This window comes from Glycine soja, chromosome 6 (genome assembly GCF_004193775.1).
Source record: "Glycine soja cultivar W05 chromosome 6, ASM419377v2, whole genome shotgun sequence".
NCBI classification, from domain to species: domain Eukaryota; kingdom Viridiplantae; phylum Streptophyta; class Magnoliopsida; order Fabales; family Fabaceae; genus Glycine; species Glycine soja.
Genome location: NC_041007.1, coordinates 6,003,317 through 6,029,377, shown reverse-complemented (window position 1 = coordinate 6,029,377; position 26,061 = coordinate 6,003,317). Strand labels below are relative to the sequence as shown.

General features: G+C 30.5%; 3 protein-coding genes across 3 annotated transcripts; all 3 read left to right on the top strand.

Moving 5' to 3' along the window:
* Positions 1–534: 534 nt before the first annotated feature.
* Positions 535–5,056, top strand: LOC114415070 (cyclic nucleotide-gated ion channel 18-like). The gene is made up of 6 exons (XM_028379593.1): positions 535–1,263; positions 1,352–1,564; positions 1,634–1,947; positions 3,601–3,712; positions 3,804–4,040; positions 4,204–5,056. The coding sequence occupies exons 1-6, from the start codon at positions 787–789 to the stop codon at positions 4,927–4,929; spliced, it is 2,079 nt and encodes a 692-aa protein (XP_028235394.1). The 5' UTR covers positions 535–786; the 3' UTR covers positions 4,930–5,056.
* Positions 5,057–15,292: 10,236 nt separating this feature from the next.
* On the top strand, positions 15,293–16,846 carry LOC114415069. The gene is made up of 2 exons (XM_028379592.1): positions 15,293–15,832; positions 16,137–16,846. Exons 1-2 carry the CDS (start codon positions 15,543–15,545, stop codon positions 16,603–16,605), a joined length of 759 nt encoding a protein of 252 aa, XP_028235393.1. The 5' UTR covers positions 15,293–15,542; the 3' UTR covers positions 16,606–16,846.
* Positions 16,847–22,697: 5,851 nt separating this feature from the next.
* LOC114415068 (putative peptidyl-tRNA hydrolase PTRHD1) lies at positions 22,698–25,364 on the top strand. Its single transcript, XM_028379590.1, has 2 exons — positions 22,698–23,069; positions 24,810–25,364. Exons 1-2 carry the CDS (start codon positions 22,719–22,721, stop codon positions 24,990–24,992), a joined length of 534 nt encoding a protein of 177 aa, XP_028235391.1. The 5' UTR covers positions 22,698–22,718; the 3' UTR covers positions 24,993–25,364.
* The last annotated feature ends 697 nt before the right edge of the window (positions 25,365–26,061 follow it).

The window sequence follows — 26,061 nt, the reverse complement described above, 5'->3', positions numbered from 1 at the left end:
CTTCTGTTGCTCGTTTTAAATCAACACATTAGTTTCACCTATTGTGCCGTGTGGTGGCAATTCTATTTTCTACTTTTTGCTATAAAAAATCATCGGGTACAATTATGTGTTCAGTTTCTTGTGGAATTTTTTTAGTTTTGAAAGCAACTAGACCATCCGTAGTTACTGCTGAGAAGTAATCACATCTGAAGGTGTCATAGTTAACTAGTTATGATCAACCACATCTGAAAGGTGACACTAATATATAATGAAAAATTATTACATAGTACAAAATTATCACATGTTTATAGTTCTAATTAATTTCTACGAAAATCTAATTCAGTTTGAATAAAATGTGTGAATTATTATGATACTTTTTTTATGAATAAAAAAATCAATTTTCATGTAACATATAATTTAAATTTTCAATTTACAAAAAAAAAATTAACAACTCTCAAACTGAATTATATGTCATGTGAAAATTGTTTTAAAGTGAATGAAAAAAATAATAATATTTTTGAAGAGAATGTAAAATAAGAAGCGAGTTTTGAGGCATATTAAGATAGGAGGGAAAATGTTTTAAGAAAGCCCAATGGCCTTCCCTACGTTTACGCAATCCCTTTAGTTTTGCGGGAAATTCTGAGCTTTGAAAAATGGTGGGTTGAAGAGGTAGAGAAGATCAGCAATAGCACTTTGTCTTGTCTGTGCCCTGAAGCCAGCCATCCAAACCCCGCTGCGATTGTCCTCGTTCTCGTTCTCGTCCTCTCTCAGCCGCGGAATCCGTCCCCCCGGAATCTGCCATGGAAGATGTATAGAATATTATCGACGCCGGCGTCGAAGTTCCGCCAGTTCCGGCGACTCCGGTCTCGACCGAAGGCAGCGACAGCGACAGCGACAGAGGAGGAGCACGCGTTCCAGATCCTATGGCGTTACCAGATCCTGGACCCCGACAGCGACATCGTGGCCTATTGGAACCGGGTGTTCCTTGTTACGAGCCTCCTCGCCCTCTTCATCGACCCTCTCTACTTCTTCCTCCCCACCGTTGGCGGCCCCGCCTGCCTCCAGGCTGATCCCAAACTCAGCATCCTCGTTACCATCCTCCGCTCCTTCGCCGACCTCTTCTACGTCCTCCACATGATCATGAAGTTTCGCACCGCCTTCGTCGCCCCCAACTCTCGAATCTTCGGCCGCGGCGAGCTCGTCATGGACGCCCGCGAAATCGCCATGCGCTACTTGAAGTCTGATTTCGTCATTGACCTTGCTGCCACCATCCCTCTCCCCCAGGCACAACACCATAAATTTATTTATTAATACTTTCTTCTTCTTTTAATTAGACAATATTGATTATTTCCATTCTGTTTTCCTTTTGCAGATTGTTATTTGGTTGGTGATTCCTGCCAGTAGAAACGCAAGAACTGACCATGCCAACAACACTCTTGCACTTTTTGTTCTTATTCAGTATGTTCCTAGGTTGTTTCTTATCTTTCCTTTGAACCAGCGTATTCAGAAAACCACTGGAGTTATCGCCAAGACTCCCTGGATTGGAGCCGCATACAATCTTGTTCTCTACATGCTAGCTAGTCATGTAAGTAAATTAGCACCTTCACTTTGTTGTTCCTTCAGCTCAATGGAATTTTAATTATCGTGGCTACAGGTTACAGGAGCGACTTGGTATCTATCATCAATAGGGAGGCAATTTAGCTGCTGGAAAACGCAGTGCCAACTGGAGAACAAATCCCATACCCTCTCTTGCTTTTCTAGTTATCTTGATTGCAATAGTTTGAACCTCCCTGATAGACAATACTGGCTAAACATCACCCATGTAATCAGCAGATGTGACGCAAAGAGCAAGATCAACATCAAATATAAGTTTGGTATGTTCGCAGATGCTTTCCTCAATGATGTTGTCACTTCCAGTTTCAAGGAAAGATACTTCTATTGTCTTTGGTGGGGTTTGAGAAATTTAAGGTAGGCCATCCTCATCTGCCTACCTTTCTGCCTCTGCTACTATTTTGTGACAAATGTTGAATTTCATGTCTTGGATCATACAATAATAGAGTTTTCTGAGCAAGTTAACATTTGCAATCTCTATCACAAATGCATGTTCATATGTAAAACACTACGAGATACTGTAATCATTTAAAGTCTCCCACCTCCACTGCCAAGGACCCTTAAAAGTAAATTATGTGGATGGTTTTAGTTTGATTTTTTTGGGGACCAACTTCAGAAACTTGCAATGCAAATTATGGTGTTTCACGTCTTTCTCTCCTTTCTTGTATTATTCTATTTAGACTTCTAAATACATTTAAATAAGAAGAAGAAGTGCACTATTCCATATTAAATCCTCACTTAGGTTATTTTGAATAGAGGAAGTTATGCACCCTTCCACCAGATTTCGGCTTTTGTTCAATTTTGTATATAAGTGGAAGTTACTAGTTATTAGAACGGCATCCATCCTAGTCTAATCCTCATGCTGATATTTCCTACAGTACTTATTGTCTGCTTTGGAAGTGACATCTTGTGCTGTTGCTTTCTTACCTTTCCTGTTCCAAATGACAGAAACTAGATATTTAGTTTAATTTTAATGGCCCCACAACAGAGTTGCTTCTTTCAAAATTTAAGATATGGAAAGGAACATTAGATTCATTTATAAGTAACTATCACCTGCATGATGAAGAATGTTGGTAAAATGACCAATAATGGTGATTTTGGATAACTAAATATCAATGTGAGTTGATCTATAAAGTATTTACTAATGTGGATGATTCAAGCTACGTTGGATTTGAGCAACGTTAATCAATAATTTGTCATTTGGGTGGCACTTCACAGAGTCGCGTCACAAGTTCAGGTATTTTTACTAGCTGGGTGGTATAACCCTAGGTTGCTTCATCCAGTCATTCTTAATAATAATTAAATAATTTTAATAATTGAATAATATAAGTGATTTTATATTTTAATAATTTTAATTTAAGTGACTTTAATTAATTTTGATGTTGTTTTTATTTTTATAAATTGTTGATTTTAATAGTTACTTTCATTAATTTTGAATGTTGTTTTAATATTTTTAAAAGTTTAACTTTGAAATATAAAATCTATTAAATTCTAAGAATAACCACTCATTAATAATATTTTTGAAGCAGTAAAAAAAGAATGTTTTTGAAAAAAAAGAGAGAAATGAATGGCGTGTTTAAAAAGAAAAAACAACATTCAAAATTAATTAAAGTTACTTAAATTAAAATTATTAAAATATAAAATCAGTTAAAATATTTAATTATTAGAATTACTTAAATTAATTATTAAAATTATTTAATTATTTCTAAAAATGATTGGATGAAGCTATTAGGGTGATATGACTGATCCACTCAAATTCAAAGTAGTTTGAATCACCCACAATAATAAATACTTTGTCGACTAACCCATATTAGTATTTAGTTTCTTAAATCACCCTTATTGGTGAATTTTCCAAGAATGTTTTACAACTTAGATGAACTTCAAATAAATTACAAACTAACTTTTGGAATAGCAAAAATCACCGTAACATTTTCATCCTATATTATCTTTTACACATTATTACTACATACTACATGCTCATTGAGATCACACGGTAATTCCCCTTCGCAGCTCATATGGACAGAATTTGGACACCACCACATATCTTCCAGAGACACTCTTCTGCATCGTCTTATGCATTGCTGGATTGGTTCTCTTTTCACTTTTGATTGGAAACATGCAGGTAAGAATGCGAGAAAACCATATTGACTTGTCATTGAGTGATTTGTAGCATTAATTTTGGTTAATGAATATGTTTTTCCCCCTTGTCAAAGACGTACTTGTCATCAATGTCAGTTAGACTTGAAGAATGGAGGATTCGGAAAAGAGATACTGAAGAGTGGATGAGGCATCGCCAGTTACCACAGGATTTGCAGGAACGTGTCCGTCGTTTTGCTCAATACAAATGGCTTGCAACAAGAGGAGTCAATGAAGAAGCCATACTTCTTTCACTACCTTTGGATCTTCGTCGAGAAATTCAACATCACTTGTGTCTTTCTCTTGTGCGCCGTGTATGTCTCTCTCCCTTGGCTTGATGCTGCATATGTACCAATGCAAAACTAAGTTAATAAGCATTAAGCAGTTGAGAAAGCAAATTATTTGAGAAACTAAACCTAATTTCACTTCCCTAGAGATTAATATATAATACAAAACTTGCTCTATTAATTTGTATAGGTACCCTTCTTCTCACAAATGGATGATCAACTTCTTGATGCTATATGTGAACGGCTTGCGTCATCACTGAGCACCGAAGGAACCTACCTATTTCGAGAGGGTGATCCAGTGGATGAAATGTTGTTTATCATTAGAGGTCAATTGGAGAGCTCCACAACCAACGGAGGAAGGTCTGGATTCTTCAATTCCATCTCACTCCGGCCTGGTGACTTTTGTGGGGAGGAATTGTTGACATGGGCCTTAATGCCAAACTCAAACCTCAACCTACCTTCTTCTACACGCACAGTCAAAGCACTTACTGAAGTTGAAGCTTTTGCACTACAGGCAGAGGATCTGAAATCTGTGGCAAGTCAGTTCAAGCGTCTTCACAGCAAGAAACTTCAGCATGCATTTAGGTACTATTCCCATCAATGGAGGACATGGGCTTCTTGCTTCATACAAGCTGCTTGGAGACGGCATCAGAAGAGAAAAGCAACAAGGGAGTTATCCCTCAAAGAGGGTCTCTACTACCTGGCATTGTCTGAGGCTGAGAGGGATGGAAGTGGAAATTATGAGATCGAGGAATCCTCAGGGAGTGTGAAAAAGGTTCAGAATCTAGGTCCAACTGTTTTTGCCTCAAAGTTTGCTGCCAATACAAAGAAAGGAAACCATAAGCTACAAGATCCTGTGCCCCAATTGTTCAAGCCAGATGAACCTGATTTTTCTCTAGACCACGAACAAGTTTAGTGAGCACAAGAACCAATCACCAGCTCAAAAATGTGCTTAACACCGGTTCAATACCAAGTTTTATGACTTGGATGTAAATGGTACTGATAGATTAGTAATGGTGATCACATTTTTTTTATAAAAAAAATCTGTCTTGATTGCATTCATTTGCATGTACTGTATCCCCGAGACAGATATTTAGAAACAAAGTAGATAGAATCCCGATCAGTATTTATTTTACAAGAATAATTATTTTTTTTCTTTGAAAATTGGTTTGTAAAAATTGAAATCAACTTTAAATTGCATTTGTAAACTTGATTTCGCCATATAACCAATACGTTTATATTGAAAAAAAATAAACCAAAGTTAACTGTGTGAATAAAATAAATACAAAAAATTGTTTTAATCCCAAAATTAAAATGAATGAAATAAATAATTATATTTTTTTAAGAGAACATTAAATTATGTAAAATTAAATTTTGACTTCTTAAGAACCGACTTTTGAGCCATATTATAATAAATGTTACATAGGACCCAAAATGTTTTAAGAAAGCTCAATGCTACAGTAAAACAAGCTCATTCCAATGAATAAATAATTTTGCTGGTGGAGTTTTGTTGTGATGTGCGTAGGCTCTTCCCCGCCCTTCCCTACGTTTACGCACTCCCTTCAGCTTTGCGCGAAATTCTAAGCTTTCAAAAATGGGTCGAAGAGGTAGACAGCAACACCAATTGCGTGAAGTTACCTAGGGTGGGACCACCAACTTAGTAAAAATATCTGAGTGGGTGGTGTCACTCAATGTGGTATTACTCAGCTGATAAGTTGCTGATTAACTCACTTAAATTCAATGCCCACATTGGTACATATTTTGTGGACCAACCTACATTGATGTTTAATTTTCCAAAATCATCCTTATTGGTCAATTTTCCCATCATGTTTGTGACTTTGTGCTACTTCAAGTCACTACTTCTTTTTTCCTTTTGGTTAGTGGAGGTCCTATCATTGTCCCTATAGCTAAAGGGTCACGGGGTCTCATTAGGAAGTTCATTGTGATCCGATGCTAACTCTTTGAGAAAATTTTTGGTAGGTAGATAGAGTTTTTATCATTTGAACTTCAATTAATAAAGACATTTTCTAAAGATAGGCGCATTTCTAATATAACTCACATCCCAACTAATGGTTTTTTTTCATGCTATGACGTATCAAAGGATTAAAAGCACTTCCTCATAATGTAATGAAAATACTTAACAGTACCCCTAGACCCTACTTCATGTTTGGGCTACTTAAACATATGCTGCATTATTGACACTAAGATGGAGTTCCAGGATAGCATTGACAATTCATTTTTGGATTGCACTTTATCTTATCAACTATTTTCGCCATTTTCTATTGTTTCATTCACCTTTTTTCCATGGCCTTAATGCATCTAACTGATCTAAGTGACTAAGTGGACATTGAAACTTCATAATGCTTGATGGATCAAGTTTTCCTAAAAGCCCGATAACCTATTGTTCATATATGTTGGTGTCGAAGTTAGGCACCAGCCTCCATTCGAATGATTGCTTTTCGTAGCCAAACCAAACTTTCTTGTATAACACTTCCATCATTCATTTGGGACGCTACAATGTTGCTTCTCGACATTGACGCTCACTTTCGAAAGTAGAAAGAGACAAAAGCAAAGTACTGCGGTTTATCATTGTCTTCTTTTATTGATGGAGTGGTAATAAATTATTGTAATATTACTACTTATAAGTTTCATTGCATTTTTGTGTGTTATATCATTTATTCTATTTCACATTTTTTCTCTTTTCTCTTATATTTTTAAATTTGTAATAAAAGATTTTATAAAAAAATAATTTCCCTTAATTAAATGATAATTGAAGTCACAGTTTTATATTTATAATTGTGCAATTCCGTTTATACAAAAAAAAAAAAGTTAGGCATGAAATCTAACTTTCGCGCAAGTTACGGTTAGGAGAAAGTACAAAATTTGGGTAACAGTAATTAAGTATTTTTAATGTTATTCACCTCAATAATCAATGCTAACTTTAGTGTTAATTTTAAATGAACAAATTTAAAATTCCATTTTTTTATAAAAAAACAAAACAAAACAAATTATAAATCACTGCACGTCATATTTATCTTCAAATAAATCATCTAAAAACAATACTATTTCCCATAGCATATAAGTTCACTTTTACTCTTTAGTCTTTACTATAACTCATCGGGGCACAATCAATCAATGGTTGCCTATAATGGGTTTACCAAGAGGCATTTAAAATACTTTTCTTAAAGCATCTTTAACGGAGTATAGTTATTGGGTTTCATATCTAGGTTTTCAAAGAAATATTAGTCACACAATGAAGAAAGTGACTCTCAATGCAGCAAAAATTGATGACAGAATAACAGTATATATATCACCGTTAAAGTTGTTTATAGAAGCTTTAGGTGTGTCTTTTGTTTTAATGTTAAACAATTCTTTTATAAGTTATATTTTACATTATTAATAAACACATTTCTTTAATATTTTATACTGTATAATGTTAATTTTTCTGTCTTGTTGCATTTTATCAATTACTTCATCTCACATTTTTCTCTTTTTTATGTGAGATAAGATAAGAAGTGCGTGTTTTAGGACCATGTTTGAAACGCGCGCAGATTCATACTTTCCCTCCATACGTCCAAATTAAGACCAAAAAGTGGAAGTTACTTCAGATGTTTTAAGTGGATGTTATTTTTCATGTTTGTGATGAGTTTCATTACACACTAGAAATTCACACAAGGTAAATAACACACTTGACACTTCATACTCAGAGCTTACTGTAATTATGTTAAGAAAATATCATTGGGCTGATTTCTAAACATGGTGCATAAGATAAAGTTATGTACTTTATTTGTTTTCATTGAGTAACAAAATTTAGAGTTTTTTATTCTTTTAGAAGGTTACTAGTAGCATATGATAATGGTAGAAAAATATCTTTCTTTTATTTGATTTCCATGCTCTATTGATCAATGACCTAAATAATATCCAATAAAAGTTTTAATGTCTGGATCAGTATGTAGGGTCATCCTACTAGGGTGTTTGGGACAAGAAAAATTATAGTTAAGTAATATTATTAGTATTAATTCAAGACACATTTTCTATGGTTTTTCTTTTGTCTTGCTTGATGTTTAATTTGTTGGCTTCCACATTGGTATATTGGCTTTCCCTTCTCTGGTATGCGATGGGCAGGATGATATGGGTTTCAAAATTCAGCATTGATCTAATTTTTAGAGTAGTTGTAATTGAAGTTAACAATCTTATTATATTATATATGACAAATTATGGTCAAACAAAAGTGTAAAAAAGATTTATATTGTTAGTATATTTAAATTAAATTTTAAAAGATACAAGAGTAATAAATTTTAAAAATTGCTGTTTTCATATAAATATTTTTAAATTTTATATGAATTTATTTCACCTTTTAAAAAGAAGTAATTTTCGAAATAAGTTACGTGAAACATTTCTTTAATATATTTCTTTACTTCTTTAAGTACTTTCAATAGTGTATTATACTCAATATAAAAATTTATATGAATAACCTATACAATGAAAAAATAATGTTTGCTTCTAAAATAAAATTTATTTTTAATATAAAATTATATCTAAAAAATGTATCGAAATAATTATTATTAAATAATTTTTTTCAATTTTATTAATTTTATTGGGTTGAGTGACCCGGATAACGATGATGAACAAAATAGTCAATTGGAAAATTTCAGGATAGCATTAGCATACTATGTATTAGAGTCAGCAAGTAAAAACATACTACGTATCAGTTCACATGTAAATACAATTAAACATAAAGATTCTTTATAAAGATCCTCTGTCAAGGAAAGGAATATTAAACACATAAATTAGTTTTAACCTTGTGAACTGATTTATCACAATATATAAAAGAATATTAAATAATTTGGTTTGGGTTGAATTTAGTTAAACTTATAATTCAACTCAATTAAATTTGAAACCATTTGATTTAGGTCAATTTTTAAGAAGAAAAATATAACTCAACTCAAATCAACTCATTTGTAAACTATTTGGATTGGGTTGAATCAACGAGTCAAAAATATTTTATTTTGTTTGTTCCTTATTAAAATACAATATTTTTTATAAGTTAAATTTTTTATTAAATGAATCAAACACAACTTTTTTTGTTGAATTTTTTATTTTAAAAAATTGTGATGTTGTCACTCTTTATTTCACTGCATTGACTCTTATCTATTTATATATTTATGGAGATGAAAAATTAAACATATTATATTTGAGACAAGAAATTTTAATTAGCATAGGGAAGATCAATTTCATACACTTTTTTCTACTAAAATTAATGGGACATTATGAGGTCTATTATTTGGTCTTGAAGATTAAGGATACATTAATGTTAACTCAATTCATGACGATAAGTATATGTAATCAATAATATTTGATTTTTAAAACTTAAAAATATATATTATATATTACATACATTATTAATAATAATAATTTAATACAAATTAACGGATTAACGAGTTAATGGATTCAAATATTAAAACTCATCACCCAACTCGAAATTAAATAATTTTGATTGATTGAATTTGAGTTTAATTCAAATACAAAATTTTTTTAACTCAAATTATTTAAATTAATTTTAATCAATTTAAATTTAAGGTTACTCGTATCCACTTACCCCCTTAATTATTGGGGTGGTATCCAAAATCCTTTATAAAGATCGTAGCAAACCCTAACCAGATAAGACGTGCATAATGACCCAAATATGCTTTATATAATAAAGACTGCAGACATTATCTCTCTCTCTTTATGATTCTCTCTCTTTTTAAGTCTAAAATATAATTTAAAACTTTTATAATATGCAGATCGCAACAAACGCTCACTTGATTTGACTTATATATCTTCGAAAATTAAATATATTTCATGATATATCATTTTATAATTTTAACATGAAATGAACGGTTAACTTAATTTTTTTTATCTCTCTCCGTCTATTAATTTTTATTTCTTTCATTCTAACTTGAATTTAAATATATATTTTATAAGTGATCTATTGATTTTTTAATAACTACCTTAAAATTATATTATAAACAATAATGTATAATTAAATGATAGTATATAAAATTATCAGAGGATATTGAATCGAATAATAATTAAAATTTTAGTTTAAATTCAATATCTTGTTTATAAAATTTACTGAAATTCGTTTGGTGATGAAATATATTAATAAACTGTATTAGAATTTAAAACTTGGCTGCTTAAGCAAGAAGTGATGCCAACTGGATCAAGTGCATAATTGATTAAATTAGTCTATTGAAAGAGATAAGGTAGGTCTGCAAGAGTCACTTTCCAATTTCCTCCGATCATATTAATCTCATCGCAGTATTTCTAACTTTTTTTATTATGAAATTTCCTTATTTTGGAATATCTGTCTGCCAATAAGCCAAAGTCCACCAAAATCAAACTGTGATATTAATTGGTATTTTTTCTTTTTGTTGTTCAATGTCGCCTTGTACCACTCTGTTTCTAGGTCTTCATTGCTTAATTAAATCAAACACCTAAATATGTCTATCCGTCTCCACACTCATTCCCATAAAAGAATATCTATTTAATAATGGGATATTTACCAACTAGTAGGGACATTAACAACTGCAAAATTCGTATTAAAGCCATGTTCCGTACATTATTATTGGTGTGATCTACTAGTATTAAAAACGTCCTTATCTGTGGCCTGTTGCTTTTTTATCATCATGCTTCAATTATGATCTCGATCAAGTTGGCATTTTAAAATATATTTTTATTTGTAATATTTAAAAATAATATCAAAAAATTTATAATAATTTATATATCATGTTTAATGAATTGAATTAGGGCTATATTGGTTGAGATTTTAAAATATGAATTCCTATTGTTGAAGTAAAAAAACTAGTTAATTAATACGAGTAAACTTAAAATAATATGAGAATAAATTCGTGATATATGTAGTCAAATTTATGCTAAATACAAAAAATATATAATAAAATACACACGTCATGATTTTAACCTAGCAATCGCCAACATACACATCATCGCATCTTTTAAGATGCCCATTTTCCCCAACATTTCAAGACCTTTTTCGTGGGTATAGTCATCTGAGATCCCAGATTCAGATATTTATTTTATGCGAAGACGGGAATGGGAAAAAAAGAAAAATGAAACTAAGTTTCAACTTCCTAACATGGACCATATCACACTTTATTCTCCTCGGACAAAAAAATCTCTGTTTTGCGGATGCGGAACTTTCATATAATAAAATTATTTTTAATTATAAAATATAACTTTTATATTTTTAAGTAATTGGTTTGAACAAACTGTGACAAAGAGGCTTCTTTGAGAGCTTCTGCAAACGTATGGATCCAAAAAGACTATTTTAGGGAAAGATAGGAGCTATTGTTTTTATTTCTTTTATAACTATTTAAACATCCCGTGTTTAACAAATAACGACTTATACAAAAAATATTTACCCATTTTATGCACAAAAATAAAATTTTATTTTATTTCAAAGATAAAAATAAAATATTTGATAAAAAAATTGTATTGCCAAAAAATATTTCAAACAATAAAAATTCTATAATTCATATCAGATATCAATTATTTTTTTAAATAAAATAATTAAAAATTTTGTTATATAGTTTAATAAACTATTTTGTATAGATATACTACATTGTTAAGTAGTTTGTAGGAATATTCTATCTACTTGTGAATTTTATTCATTATTATTCAAATCATTAAGATGATAAGTGAAATCAGAAAAGTGTGCAACATGCATAAAATTCTATAGAACAATACATCAAACATTATGATGAGCTACGACTGTTTGTCTCCCTCATGCCACTAATACAGAAAGAATTTATCTCTAAAACATAATTGCTAAAAACTTCAAACATTGCTATTAGTACTATTTTTAATGCTTTGGACGATTTTCTAGTCTCAAAAACTCGACAATAAATAAATAAGATTCACATCAATAATCTCACAATTCAAAATAAGAATGAAGTCATCATATATAATAATAATAACTGAAAGTAACTAAATTTTATACTGCTTTCATTCCTAATTATCAAATCATTTTAACTAATTCACTCCTTAAGAAAAATAATTATCATATTAAATTTATCAATTATTTATAATATCATTTTAAAATTATTTTTTTATTTTCTCTCTAATCACTTATTTATTTCTTATTAATGTTTGGAGAATGAATAATTAAGTAAGGGTGTGTAAAAAATAATTAATACATATAGAAATTAAAAAAAATCTTATATAAAGGAACAAATAATTTTTTTTAAAAAAATCTTATAATTAGAGACAAAGGGAATAAGAATGATATATAATGTAATACCTAGCCTTATTATATATAAGAAACATATACCTAATTCATTAACATCAATAAATTTAGTTAAATTAGTTGATTATAATTAATAAAATCATAAATTTATTTTTCATTCCAATAATTATAAAAATAAATTATTGAAGTAGTGATTATATTTAATGATAATACTAATAGTTTAAGGGATAATTTTTTCAACCAATAAATATGACATATATGTTAATAGCTCAATAAATATATTTGCTTTCAGGGTAAATGAGTGGATATCTCATTAGTAGAATACACAATAAATTAAGCACGTAAAAGGAAATAAGCAATTAATAATTATAAAAATAGTCATGTGCTATAATTGAGACACAAAAATTTCTAAAATTAGTGTCGCATTTAAGGAAAAAAATTGTCTTCAAATAAAATAAGTGTTGCATTTAACTTTTCAAATGTAATATTAATTATTTTTTTACTAAAAGTAACACTTTAGTTTTTTAATGTAATGTTAATATTAAGGTTAGTTTTGTAAAATAATCATTATTTTTTTATCTATTTATTAACTTTTTTTATTTGTGTAAAATAACTTTAAACTAAACTTATTTTAAGACAAAATGAGTATTTTTTTTCTATAAACATTATATAATATTTAAAATTGGATAAACATAAAGGTTTGTCATGTACTACAGTTTGAAAAGAAAAATAAATTTTAAAAATAATGAAAAAAGGGTATCCGAGTGTTAGACAAGTACCGAGCTTTGATTCAAAAAAAGATGCAAGTGTTATCCGAGTTTTGAACTTTATTGTAAGAACCAAGCTTGGATGCAATAAGTAAAAGGTGTTGGGCAAGTATCAATGTCTACAATATTTGGACATAAAAATATTAAAAAGAAGCTAAATGGATTCTAAGCTTTAATGCATAAATGATTTAGATGTCTGATAACTTTTGGACTTTGATGCTATTAGGCTCAAATGAAGAGGTCAAGCACGGATTGGGCTTGGATGCAAAAGTGCAAACCATGTCTAGCATATTATGGGCTTTAATGCAAATGATTTGTTCATGTAAAGTTGTTGAAAAACTATTTTAAGATCGTTTGGATACGACAACCAAATATATTTTTACATAGTAAAATACAAAAAATGATATGAATGAAGGTGAAAGGAAAAAACATTATTGAAAATTTTGAGATTAATTTGAAGATGATATTCTTTGGGAAAGAAACTGTTAGAAAATCACAAGCTTCAAATGTTTAAATGGGCATGAAATGATTTTTTTTTAAATTGGCTACTCTGATATCAATTTTTCTCTCAATCACAAACTTATTTTAGTTATGGGAGGTTGTGCTACAATTTAATGGGATAATTAAGTTTAGTTTTCAATTTTGTTATTATTTTGTATTAGTACATGTTTCTTCTAGGGTTGTTATTGTCTACCTAGAGCATGAATACACATAACTCCATTATCTGTTAGGTCTATTTATATAACAATTCATAATAGATAATTTTATCATAACTTGTTTCCTAAAATTTGGACATAAAGATATGATGATATATAATCAAATATGTAATGCTTTTGATTGTTAACTTCTCAGTGATTCTCATACTATGATATTGCATATATTGCATATGGTGATACTTTATTCAACTTTTTGTTGGTACATATGCAATATCATAGTATGAAAATCACTGAGAAGTTAACAATCAAAAGCATTACATATTTGATCATATATCATCATATCTTTATGTCCAAAGTTTTTCTAAGGAAATTTTTTTATAAAAATACATGGGTGAGTCAAATGAATCTCGTCTAGCAAGTTTTTCTAAGGAAAAATTGTAACCGTAGACTTGCCTAAAGTTGTTAAATACGGATTGCGGTAACACGAGCCTATGCAAAATGTCACATTCATTTATTGCTTTAATAGCATAAACCACAAACTGAATCGAAGTGGTTTGCATACCCAACTTCAGATGAAATGACAACTTAAATGAATAAATTATTTTTTAAATTATAATTATAAATTATCAATGACAGACAAGTATACAATATCGTTCGTTCTTTATTATTATTGTCGCAATCTCTCTATTAAATATCCTACCAACTAAACATCAAAGTCTTTATTCTCATTTCATCCCTATCCTCCCAGAGCTCCAAGATGTACAACATCTTATCCAAAATAGTTTGAAAAGATAGTAATTTGCATAATGATTATTGGCATTTATAGTAATGTAACGTGTTCGGAAGAAAACCATATCAAATTATTTTTTCCCGCATCTATTTCTTCAAAAATATTTTTATTGAAGATACAGTCTAACACTAATTATGAACAATTCTCTTAACAAAAATTCAACTCCTTGGTCCCATATTGAATGATTGAACTCATTCTCTAAAGACAGAAAATATAAAACAAATAACGTAGGAGTAGAATTTTACGGGTTACGATGGGAAGTTAAAATATTTAAAAGGAATGCGGTTTCAGGTTTCAACATTCAATATTTTTAAATTTTTACTATATTTTCATTTATATTTCATCAAAATTAAAGTAAATTTCGAAAGACGTCTATAATTTAAAAGCAACAACAAATGATCTTTGACATATATGCAAACCATATTCAGGAAACAAAATCTTGGTTTTAAAAAGACCGATAACTCTAGTACTTCTTTAACAAAACAAATTAATGAAAATTGACAAGGAGTGTACGAAAAAACCTGGTGAATTATTCTATTATTCTTGTCCTCCTGAGAATTAAGGAAAACAAAATGATTCAATTGAAATATACGGAATCGAAATTCCCGAATAAGGAAGCATGTGCTTGGTGTGATCTAATAAAAGGAAACACGAGAGGATAAGCATCGGACACCCATGATGAACAACAACATTATACACATTCAAGGTAAACGGACTTTTCTGGTCCCTGTCCTCGCCACGTCATACGGAACGTGTCATATGCTTCTATCTCTCTCTCTCTCACACTTTCATTTTTTATATAATCCTTCCCTCTTTCTTCATCTCACTTCATTTTTTTTCCGCCTTATCTTTCTATCCTCTCTCTCTCTCTCTCTCTCTCTCTCTCTCTCTTTTCCTTCGGAGTGTGTTTGCAGATTGATGACAAGCAACCCCATTACGTGGAAGCCTAAGAGGAGAAGACGACGAAGAGGACAAGGTTAACTGAATCGCCGCTTCTGTGTGGCTTCGTTCTTTCGTTTTAGTTTTTTCATCTTTTTAGCTTTAGAGGGTAATACATTCTTTAAAAAAATGGAGGTTTTGGTGGGTCCCGCTTTCACCATCGACGTTCCTTCGTCTCCGCCGCGGGATGGCGGTTCCGAAAATCGGATCTTCCTTAACGGGTCACCCGAAAAAGATGATGGGTCGAACTTTCGGATCTCGGGCCCACCCAAGTTCTTCGCCGGCGGCGAGTCGGAGAGTTCGTCGTCGATCGGAACCCCCGATGACAGCGACAACGAGGAGGAAGAAGTGCAGAGCCAGTTGAAGATACGAACTGGGTTGGGTTCTTTGGATGCTATGGAAGATTCTCTTCCCATCAAGTTAGTTCCCTTAATTTCTCTCTCTTTTTCCCACTTCTTTGATTTGATGCTCTCGTATTCATCGAATGTTTTTCTTTTTTCCCTTAGATTAGGTCTTTTTTATTTTGGGTTTGTTTAAATTAAAAAGTATATTAATTTTTTCATTTATTTTAGGATGTTTAAAAAAACTAGAAACTACTGACTGGTAATTGCCTAATGGGTACTAGGATGTGACTACGTGTGATGTGTGTGATTTTTTCTGTTAATTTGATTTTGTATTATGGTAACTAATATGTGTTTTGGGATTTTATGGTAAGCGATGCAGGAGGGGATTGTCTGGTCATTTTGATGGAAAATCAAAATCGTTCTCAGATCTATCACAAGTGAGTAATTTGAGTAATCTGAAGGAGTTGCAAAAGCAAGAGAGTCCTTTCAACAAGAGAAGAAGGGTTTTGATAGCATCAAAATGGTCCAGAAGATCATCTTTCTATTCCTGGTCCAACCCACAATCCATGCCTCTTTTGCCTGTGGATGAGGATCAGGATTATGATTATGAAGAGGAAGAAGAAGATGAAGAAGAAAATGCTAGAAAAGTTCCCTCTGCTTCATCTTCTTCCTCTTCCTCCTTGGCCGAGGAAAAGAAACAAGAAGATCAAGTTCAGCTAAGATTCAACAGAATGCCAGAATCTTATGCTGCTCATATGAGGCTTAGACTTGGAAGCTTCAAGGCTAGAAGCTTTTCTCTTGCAGATCTGCAAGAACATGATGATGAGGAAGAAGGTGATGATCATTAAATTAACATTTAACATAGGGTTTTATTTTTGTTTTATTCTTTTGTTATTGTGGTTGTTACTAAATAAAATTAAATAGTATTAAGTAACTGTTAAAAAACTTATCCTTTTCTTTTTTTACTTTTGTTTTAAAAAAATGGATTTTGCTAAGGGGTGTACTGTGCATATCCTGTGGGTATTCTAGTAAAGTTATGAAAGCTTCTTGGTTTCATAGAATGACAGGAGTTCTGAGCTTTACTTTTCTTTTGATGGTGTTTGTTTGTTTGCCAATATAAAAGTGGATATGGAAATTGGGACGCAACGCATTCATATTTTCTACAAGATGGAAAAGATAAACAACCAAAATTGGGTGAACAATATCAATACGTTTGAGTTTGTTGGTTTTCTTTTTTCTATTTTTTTTTTCTTTTCATACATAGTGGCCAATTGGAATGAGATAGGTGGCGGATGATGATGGCCATGAAACCATGGTCTCTTGGTCAGTGTTTACTGTTTAGAGCGTATCTTGAACAAATCTTATCCTATCTTTTAAACTATATACTTCACCCAAAAAAAGAAAGGGTTTTTCTATAATAAAAAAATTATCATTTATTAAATTATTTATTTTATGAATTGCAAGTTGTGCCCCCCTTGTCTCTTGTTCAATAAGAATCGAATTTGAAGTGTATGTAGTCTTGATCTACCTAGGTAGGCATTGCCATTTTGGTTTTTTCGTATTATCTTAACTTGACTTCGACTTCTTTGCTTATTGGCTAAGCGTATAACATGGCTAGGGCTGACTTTTCAAGTCTCATATGTAAGAGATTTGTTGTAGGTTCCCTTGGGGTATGTGGATGAGGGAGTGTGGACCCCTTCTATTCTCTCCGATAATTAATAATATTGGGGAATTGGGGATGAGCATTGGATTCCAAGTGTTTTATTATTATTTTTTAAAACAATAGTTAGTTATCTTTACATCAAAATACAAATAATCTTGAGGCAGCTGATTGCATCTAGCTAGAATTAGTGCTTAAAATTAGCCACCGATAACTTCAGAATTCACATGCCAACTGCCTAAACATATTTTTGGGTGAACATCTCAAACCATGAGGCTCGTATTTCTAATAAAGGTAATTACATTATATATTAATTATTATTCGACAGACATAATTATTTGATTAATTTTAAAAGCTCCATGTTAAAGGATTAAGCTGAGATCAAACTAGGACACACATGCCCAGAATGAAGGTGTTTTTTCTTTGGGTAAATAATTATTTTTATTTCTGAATGTGTAATGTGTTGACAAATTCATTTCCAAAAGATAAAAATTTAAATTTTAGTCCAAGAAAATAGAGAAAGTGTAAAAGTGTGATAAATTCATCAATTTAATCTTCATCTTTTCTATTTTTGTATCGTTGCAAACATATAACATTACAATAAACACTTAAAAAATAAGAAAACAAGCATAAATTAGAACAAACTCAATAATAAATATAATATTGATTGATAAACATTATAATTTTTAGATACTGTTACATTATAATTTTTAGAACAATAGATAGATTCTGTCATGTTTTCATGTTCCAATTGAATATTTTTCTTTTTTATTATTCTTAAAGAAAAATATTTTTCTTTCTTTTTGCCAAACATATGTGAATCCAATCACGATCATCTAATAAGAACAAGAAATCTTTTTTGCGATCAATCCTTTTATCGTCCCATTCTTCAAAAATCAGAAAAATCATTTTCAATCAAGTTTGAATTTTTTCGTTTGGAATCCAGACTCTTCTATTACATTTTTATTTTTATTTTTTTATTTTTTTTTTCTTCCATCATTCCTTAACTCCCACAAGGTTTGGTCATGTAGAATCTGATCCATTTTATCATTGAGTGAAAAGTATGAAAAAAAATCAAATTAATTTTTCAATCAAAAGTATGTAAACTCTTTCATTAATGGGCGGACAAAAGTTAATAAATTGATAAATTTATCATATTTTTTTCATTTTTGAAAATTAAAATTAAAATTTTTATCTTTAAGAAATAAATTTATTAATATTTTACACATTCAGAAATAAACAACACATTCAAAGATAAAAATAATTATTTATTTAGTTTTTTCTATAAAAATAATTATTTATTTAGTTTTTTCTTTGGTGGCGTTAAAGTGGAAAAGGAAAAGGATAAGATAATAAATGAAAAACAGATGAACGCTGTTTGAAGATTCGCATATGTTGATGACAGAACGGTTAAGATTTGATAAGATGTTGGTGGAAGGGATGCATCTTGTTAGCAGCCTAGTTGCCGCTGCGAGCCTATAACTTGATTTGCCACTCCCAACAAACAAACAACAATTTCATCTTCTTATCTATATTCAGAAAAAATGTTATAACATTTTCTATTATTTGACTAAAAAACATACGAAAATTATGCCGAAACTCATAATTATTTTTTCTCTTGACGCATAAAAAAATGAAGTAAAGATTTTTTTGTCATTCACTTGTTTACTAGCCCCTAGCCTGCATCTTTATATCAGGGGATAATAGTTATTCGAAATAATGTTCTAACAAAATGAGAAGAAAAAATACATTTTCTATCTTTATTCGCACAATAGATAAGATATTTTTTCTTCCCTTCTGTATATTTAATCTTCTTTATGAATCCAAACATAACAGCCCGGGGTAGAGTGATAAAATATCAATGTTTTGCAGAGAGTGAATGAGGATGAAAAATGAAAACGTGTTGGCATGACCGGCTAAATGACCTATGTCTAGGCTCCACTTTTATCAGGTTTTTGAGGATTTCAAAAACAAAGACTAAATTATAGAAATTGATGAGATTTAAAGAAATTATATATTTTTTTAAGTCTTACTTAAATCTCTCTTAATATTTAAGAAAATTATATATGCTTGTTTTTAATTTTTAAAACTTTACAAATTTTTCTAAATCTTTTCCAAACATTAAACGGTAATAGATTATGTGCAACCCATTAATAAGTATTTTTTTTTTAAAAATATCATCATCTTCCTCCTTTAAGTATAGAAAATTTTGATAAAAATAAACAAATTACATAAAATTTAATCAAACTATCATATAAGTAAACTTATAAGTCAAATGATCAGCACCCTAAACAACTTGACCAATCAACCTCATTCCAATAAATAAACCCATAAGTTAAATAAATAATTATAGATTTCAAAAATTAAATGAAATTATCTAAATCAACTTCATACCAGCAAGAATAACATATTATAATATATATATACACACACATATTCGAATTCTAAACTAAAAACTTATAAAAAATGATCGAAATCTATAAATTATCGAAATCTATAATCGAAATCTATAAATCATAAAATTTTTGTATAAGTTTTAAAAAATAAAAACGTGTATTATTTTTTAAAATTTCCGAAAAAGGCGTGTATAATTTCTTTTAAATCTCTAGATTTGATCCATAATCAAAATATATTTAGGTTAGACTAGATTATTCCTAAAAAAGTTAGACATGTTAATAATATAGACTAAAATATAATTTTAGTCTTTATTTTATTTATTTGATAATTTAATCTTCTGTTTTAAAATACAGAAATTTAGTTTTTTAATTCAAAAAATTCGTAATTTCGATCAAATCAAAACCTTATATTTTAAAAGTAACATGTCGTTTTTTACAGCAAAATTATTCTCATGTTACTTTGTTGTTGATGAATTGTGCATGCTTCATGGATGCTCAAATTAAACAGTACATAAAAAAAATCAGTCGGGTGGATTTTAAAAACTTTTGCGTCACCATTTTTTAAAAACTTTTGATTAATCCCTCACCACCACCAAAAAAAATCAAGAATGACTTGTTCGCATAACAAGTTGGTCATAGCTTAGGTCATAGGCATTGACAGGTTATCCAACGTGCTCTCTCATCTTCATAATGAAGGAAAATAATGTGAACCTAATTTTATGCATTTAATAAAAGAATGTTCTTAACAAATACAGTACTTATTTTAAATATGAAATATAATTTTTTAATTATCTAGTTAAGAAATGATATGTTTTGATAAATAGGGTTAGGGTCAAACACTTTTGATGCATAAATATTAACGGCGTGTTTGATAAAAGCAAAACATACTGAAAAATAAGTAAAATGAACAATAAATTTTTATGAAATTTACATTTTTATTTTTTACTTTGAATTAAAACTTTTTATCTTTTTATCTTTTCATTTTACCAAACATACACTAAACATCAGACTAGAAGCAAACTCCTTCTACCATCCGGACAACATGTAGTGATTACTACATGTAATCATAGATAATGTTTGGTTATTTTGATTTAAGTGTATTTGTGGTGAAAATTTTAAAAATTGATATGGGTTTTACGCTTTTATACTACTACAATTCAAATTTATTTTCTTAATTAATCTTTTTTCCCTTTGACACCCAAACATAGCCGTAGACCGTAGTCCGTGGATACCAAGATTTTATTAACAAGAATTGCTAACTCCAATAACCTCAACTGGTCCGTTATTTGACTTATATTTTTTCGCTTAAAAAAAATCCAAACCAAACTAGATCTATAATAATGTATATCAACTTGAGTTTTTCTGATTCGGGTAGAATCCTATATAACTCGGCTGTGAACAATTGTTTATCATCCTTAACAAATGCGTAATTAATGAAATGAATCTTAAACAATTTGAATGTATGGTTATGCTCCGCATTATGTTTTAGCACTTGCACAAAACGAGACTAGGACTTCGATATTGAACAAACCCATTCACACCATGTGTAAAATACGTTGAAAGAGGATCCAGTTCCAAGGGTACAAGACACGAATTTATTTTAATAAGAGCACATATAACTTATTGGGTTGAAAGAAAGTTGCAGATTAGATTGTTTTCAAGTTAATATTTCTTCCAATGCACGGCATTTGTGATTTATATATTCCAACTTTTTTAGAAAAAAATGAAAATTCAGAGACTTTATTAAATTTCACATATAGTTCAAGCATCTTCAGATTAATTTAACTAATTTTATAACTTACTGTCACTATAATTCCTAGAATGAATGAAAAATTTTAACTTAAGGAACTTTTTTTTAGTCTTGTACTCTTGTTAATTCTAAAGACTAAAATGATTACTTGCTATTATTTTTATAACACATAAAACTAAAAAAAAAAAAATCTAAATTTCAAAGTATTTAATGAAACAAAAATATTTTTTTTAAAAAATTTAAATTAACATGCAGGTCTCTAAATTATGTGACAATTTTTAACTATGTCGTTAATCATGTTTTTTTTTTCTTCATTTGGTCTTTAAATTTTTACTTTTTTATTAATTAAGTCACTGTAATAACAAGAACCTAATTAAAAAATAAACACAAGTTCAAATATTAAGTTAAAGAAAAAAATATAGTTTATGTATCTTATTAAATATTGTTATAGCTTATTTAGAAATTTAATTAAAAATGGATAACTTTCGATGTTAGTATTATTCTTACCTCGGCAGAATGAATATCAAGTTTTTTTTTACTACACCGTAGATCCAGGTTAGAACATGAATATGTGATGATAATAGTCTATAGAGTATAGAGGTTATTTAATAATAATTTTTTTTTAAATCTTGTCATTTTAGTTTCTTTAATTCTTAATTAACACATTTCATTTCTTACTCTTAACAAGTTCATGATTTTAATTTATTATTTTTTTAATTAAAACATTTCGTTTCTTCATTTAAAAAAAATCATAATATGTATCTTTATTATTCACATTACAAACATTTTTTTAACTTTAATTGTTAACAAACTTATTTTATTAAAAAAAATACATAATCAAATATAAAATTAAACAAAAAAGATGAAAACTATAGATTTTTAAAAATTGAAAAATATAATGTTATAATTAAGAAATAAGAAAAAATAAAATTATAGATTTTTTAAAAGTAAAAGATAAAATATCTAAATTAAAAAATTAAAAGAACTAAAATCACAATTTAAAAAAATATGTAGAATAAAATTAAGTTTGAGTATTTTACCCTAATTTTTTAGTAGGATGTTGAATTATTTATCCTTTTAAATTAGGTTTTGGAACCAATATATTAAATTTATATTCTGTGAGAATATTTTCAATAAAGATTATTGTGGTGATAGATGGTAGCTAGTGTAGGTGTGAGCTTATCAATGGCCTGCGGCATTCCATTACGTCTCTCCGCTTTCCCAAGCACCACAATTAGGGCTACACTTCCCCATTTACACGCGCCTTCTATCTCCAGCCGCCCGAGTCCTCTCAGCTCCAACTCAATGAGTCAACCCGCCACAACGAATCACGCGGATGTTGTAGTGCAGTACGTGGTGCTCCGCCGAGACCTTATCGACACGTGGCCGCTAGGGAGCGTGGTCACTCAAGGTTGCCACGCTTCTGTTTCCGCCGTTTGGTTCAACAAAGACGATCCTTTCACCGTCGATTATTGCAGCCCCGATAAAATTGATTCTATGCACAAAGTATGGCTTCTCTCTCTCTCTCTCTCTCTCTTTTTTGTTTTTGTCTTATTCTGATGAGTGAAAGTCAATGTTCATAATCTGTTGTCAATTTTGGGTTTTCTTGTTTGTAAAATTTGTTTAATTTTGTAATTTTGTGGTTGAATTTTGAAATTGAACAGTTATTATATTGCAAGCATTCCTTTCTGTGGTTCCAAGTTCCAACTAAGAGTTTGTGTTGTTTGTTGTTTGCCTCTGCAACCAAAAATGTACCTACCTGTCCCTAGTAGAGCATCAAATCCTAATGCGTTGTGATGACTATATGGTGTTATTACTCGAAATCAACTACAGAAGTGAAAGAAAAACTTAGAATAATAGAATTTGTATTGGGGATTTCCCCTTAATATCGCTTTACCTCTTAATTAACAAAGCTAGATGGATGATCCATATTGGCATCGAAAAAATCTTGATTAGATAGAAATAAGGCGTTGGAAAGAACCTTTTCTTGAACTTATTCATCGGAACTTGCTCATTGGCATCAAAAAAGGGTCAACAGTTGCGATCGCAGCTGCAACATCAAGATTTTTGGCCTTTTGGGGTTTCTGTGACCCACAATTGAGGCTGCATTTGTCTGCAATATCAGTGATTGTGATAAAAATACAATTGCAGCCACTACTGCAATTTAAAACATTGATTGACATTGGGTTAGACTGATAGTTAGTTCGTGGTAGTAAGGTCTTCTAGAAACCATGTTAATGAATGCTCCGGCCTAATTTTGGCCCCTTTCTATTTCATTTTTTAAGGCGCAATATGTGCTAAATGACAACATAAGACAGAAGAAATTGATGATTGTTGGTGACCTGTAGTCTGGTTTTGGGCTTTTGACCCTTCTAGGTGGTGCTTTTGGCCAGGAACAAATGTTCTAGATTGCTATTGGCTTGCTGCATACTTGGCTGAACTAGAGGTTTTTCACATATTAGATAGATCAAGATTCATCTTCGTACTTATGGAGCAAACTGGCAGTGCCTGTTTCTCTCCGGCTTCACTAATTAATTCCATTCTCTCTATATTAGATTTTGAAGAGAGTGCAAAGAAGCATCTAAATATGATTTTATGCATATTGTGAAATCTAGCTATTTCTTGCCCACTCTTTGTTTTTGAGGGCAATACAAAAGCCTTTTGCTGTTTGAAGATTAGTGAGCTGTGTTTTCTTTACTTTCTCTGTCTAGCGAGTCATTGTTCAAATGATAACTTTAGAGGAAAAAAAACCCAATGAATTAACTGCAAAATGTGTGTATGTATTATGTTGCTCTTTATGATGGATGGAGATCAGCTTTTAGTTTAATTCTATCCACATAAATATATTGTTCTTCCTCTGTTTACTTTTATAAGAACTTTTTCGGAAGTTTGTTTAAGTCTTTTTCATAGACTCCTGCCGAATTATTTACTGCATTATGTTTTTGCAAAAATACCCTTAAGTGGAGATGCATTAATTAGATTAGATTAAAAGAGATTAAGAAAATGAAATCCCAATAATTTTAAGGGTAAATTTGGAAAAATATACAACTTGTTGACAAATTTAATACTACTAATTAAATCCGCTAAATTTCTTAGTTAAAAAGGTTTTATACATAGGACCAGTAATAGTAGTATCTATCTATGCAAAATGATTTTTTCTGCTCTGGGCCATGTAGATCCGATTCATTTGTGCTACAGCTGAGTATCTGGTTTATGCGTTAAATGGTTACTGAACATCAATTGTAGGTTACACTTGAAGTAAAGGGGGAACCCCAGATCAAAAACTTGTCTGAGAAACTTACAGCTGGTGGGATTATTCACAAACTGTGGATTGAACAACCTGAAAACATACCTACGTGCCTTGCAACAAAACCTTACCCCAAGTCAATCGTGTCTTCATATTTTAAGAAGTTGAAACTATGTAAGTGATTTCATTTTTGATGTTGCTTTTGTTATCCCTCTTGCTCCTATTTGGTGGAAAATGCACTGAACATCAAGAGGAGGGGAATTTTTTATTCTTTGCCTTCTCCCCTAAAAGTCACATTAGAGCAAATGACTGTTAAGTTTATTAACAATTTAAGCCCAATTTTATTTTGACTTGAGAATATCAAGAGGAGGGGCGGGGGTACGTTTGGGCCATTTAAAGGTGGTTTTGATTTTCAAAGGTTGTCGTTTATTTAAATCGTTTTGGGCGTTCTGAGACTGTGCCTTTCTGCACTACTACTTGACGAAATCTGAACTGGGAAGAGGCCTTGTTTTCTTTTGGCAAGTAAATTGTTGTTCTACTTGTTTGCATTTGAATTTTAGAGTACCCCTCATGTCGCAAATTAATGTAATTATCTAAACCAGTGTCTGGCCTTTCAATTTTTTAAAATGACCATAGAACGTCCACGATTCATTATTTTTACTGTAACTGAAGCAGAGTCAAGTTGATAATAATAAAGTATACATTTTAGTATTATAGTTATAATATAAAACATTGAGCTAATATAAAATTATTAAAAAGTTAAGTTAGATAAAACTTTAAACGAACTGAAGATTGGTTAAAGTATACCTTTGGTACGTATCTTATTTTCAGATTTAGTCCCTTATCAACTTTAGCGAAATTGTCTATCTAATGTCGTTACTAATGTGCCTGACAAATTCTCATCTATTAGTGGTACAACCTATTCCCAGCAGATTCTGGCTTGTAAAAGTTTCTTACTAATGTCATTACTAACGTGCTAACGTGCTTGACGAAGTTCGCATTCATTAATGGTGCAACCTATTACCAGAAGGTTCTGCCTTCTAAAGGGGGTGTTAATGATTTTGCCTTATTTACATCAAGGGTAGTCAACAAAGGGATACTTATTCAATCACTTTGCATGCTGAATTGAATTCTTCCATGAAGATTTGGGTGAATAAATTAATGGACTCTGAAGAACTCTAGCAAGTCATTAGTGATCTTGTGCTTTCTTGAAAGTTTCTGAAAGGCAACATTGCAAACGCATAATTGCAT

Coding starts and splice junctions, on each gene's coding strand:
- LOC114415069 (XM_028379592.1), top strand. CDS start 15,543: ATGGAGGTTTTGGTGGGTCCCGCTTTCACCATCGACGTTCCTTCGTCT. Junction 15,833..16,136: donor GAAGATTCTCTTCCCATCAA/GTTAGTTCCCTT, acceptor TAAGCGATGCAG/GAGGGGATTGTCTGGTCATT.
- LOC114415068 (XM_028379590.1), top strand. CDS start 22,719: ATGGTAGCTAGTGTAGGTGTGAGCTTATCAATGGCCTGCGGCATTCCA. Junction 23,070..24,809: donor AAATTGATTCTATGCACAAA/GTATGGCTTCTC, acceptor CATCAATTGTAG/GTTACACTTGAAGTAAAGGG.
- LOC114415070 (XM_028379593.1), top strand. CDS start 787: ATGTATAGAATATTATCGACGCCGGCGTCGAAGTTCCGCCAGTTCCGG. Junction 1,948..3,600: donor TGGGGTTTGAGAAATTTAAG/GTAGGCCATCCT, acceptor TCCCCTTCGCAG/CTCATATGGACAGAATTTGG. Junction 3,713..3,803: donor TTTTGATTGGAAACATGCAG/GTAAGAATGCGA, acceptor CCCTTGTCAAAG/ACGTACTTGTCATCAATGTC.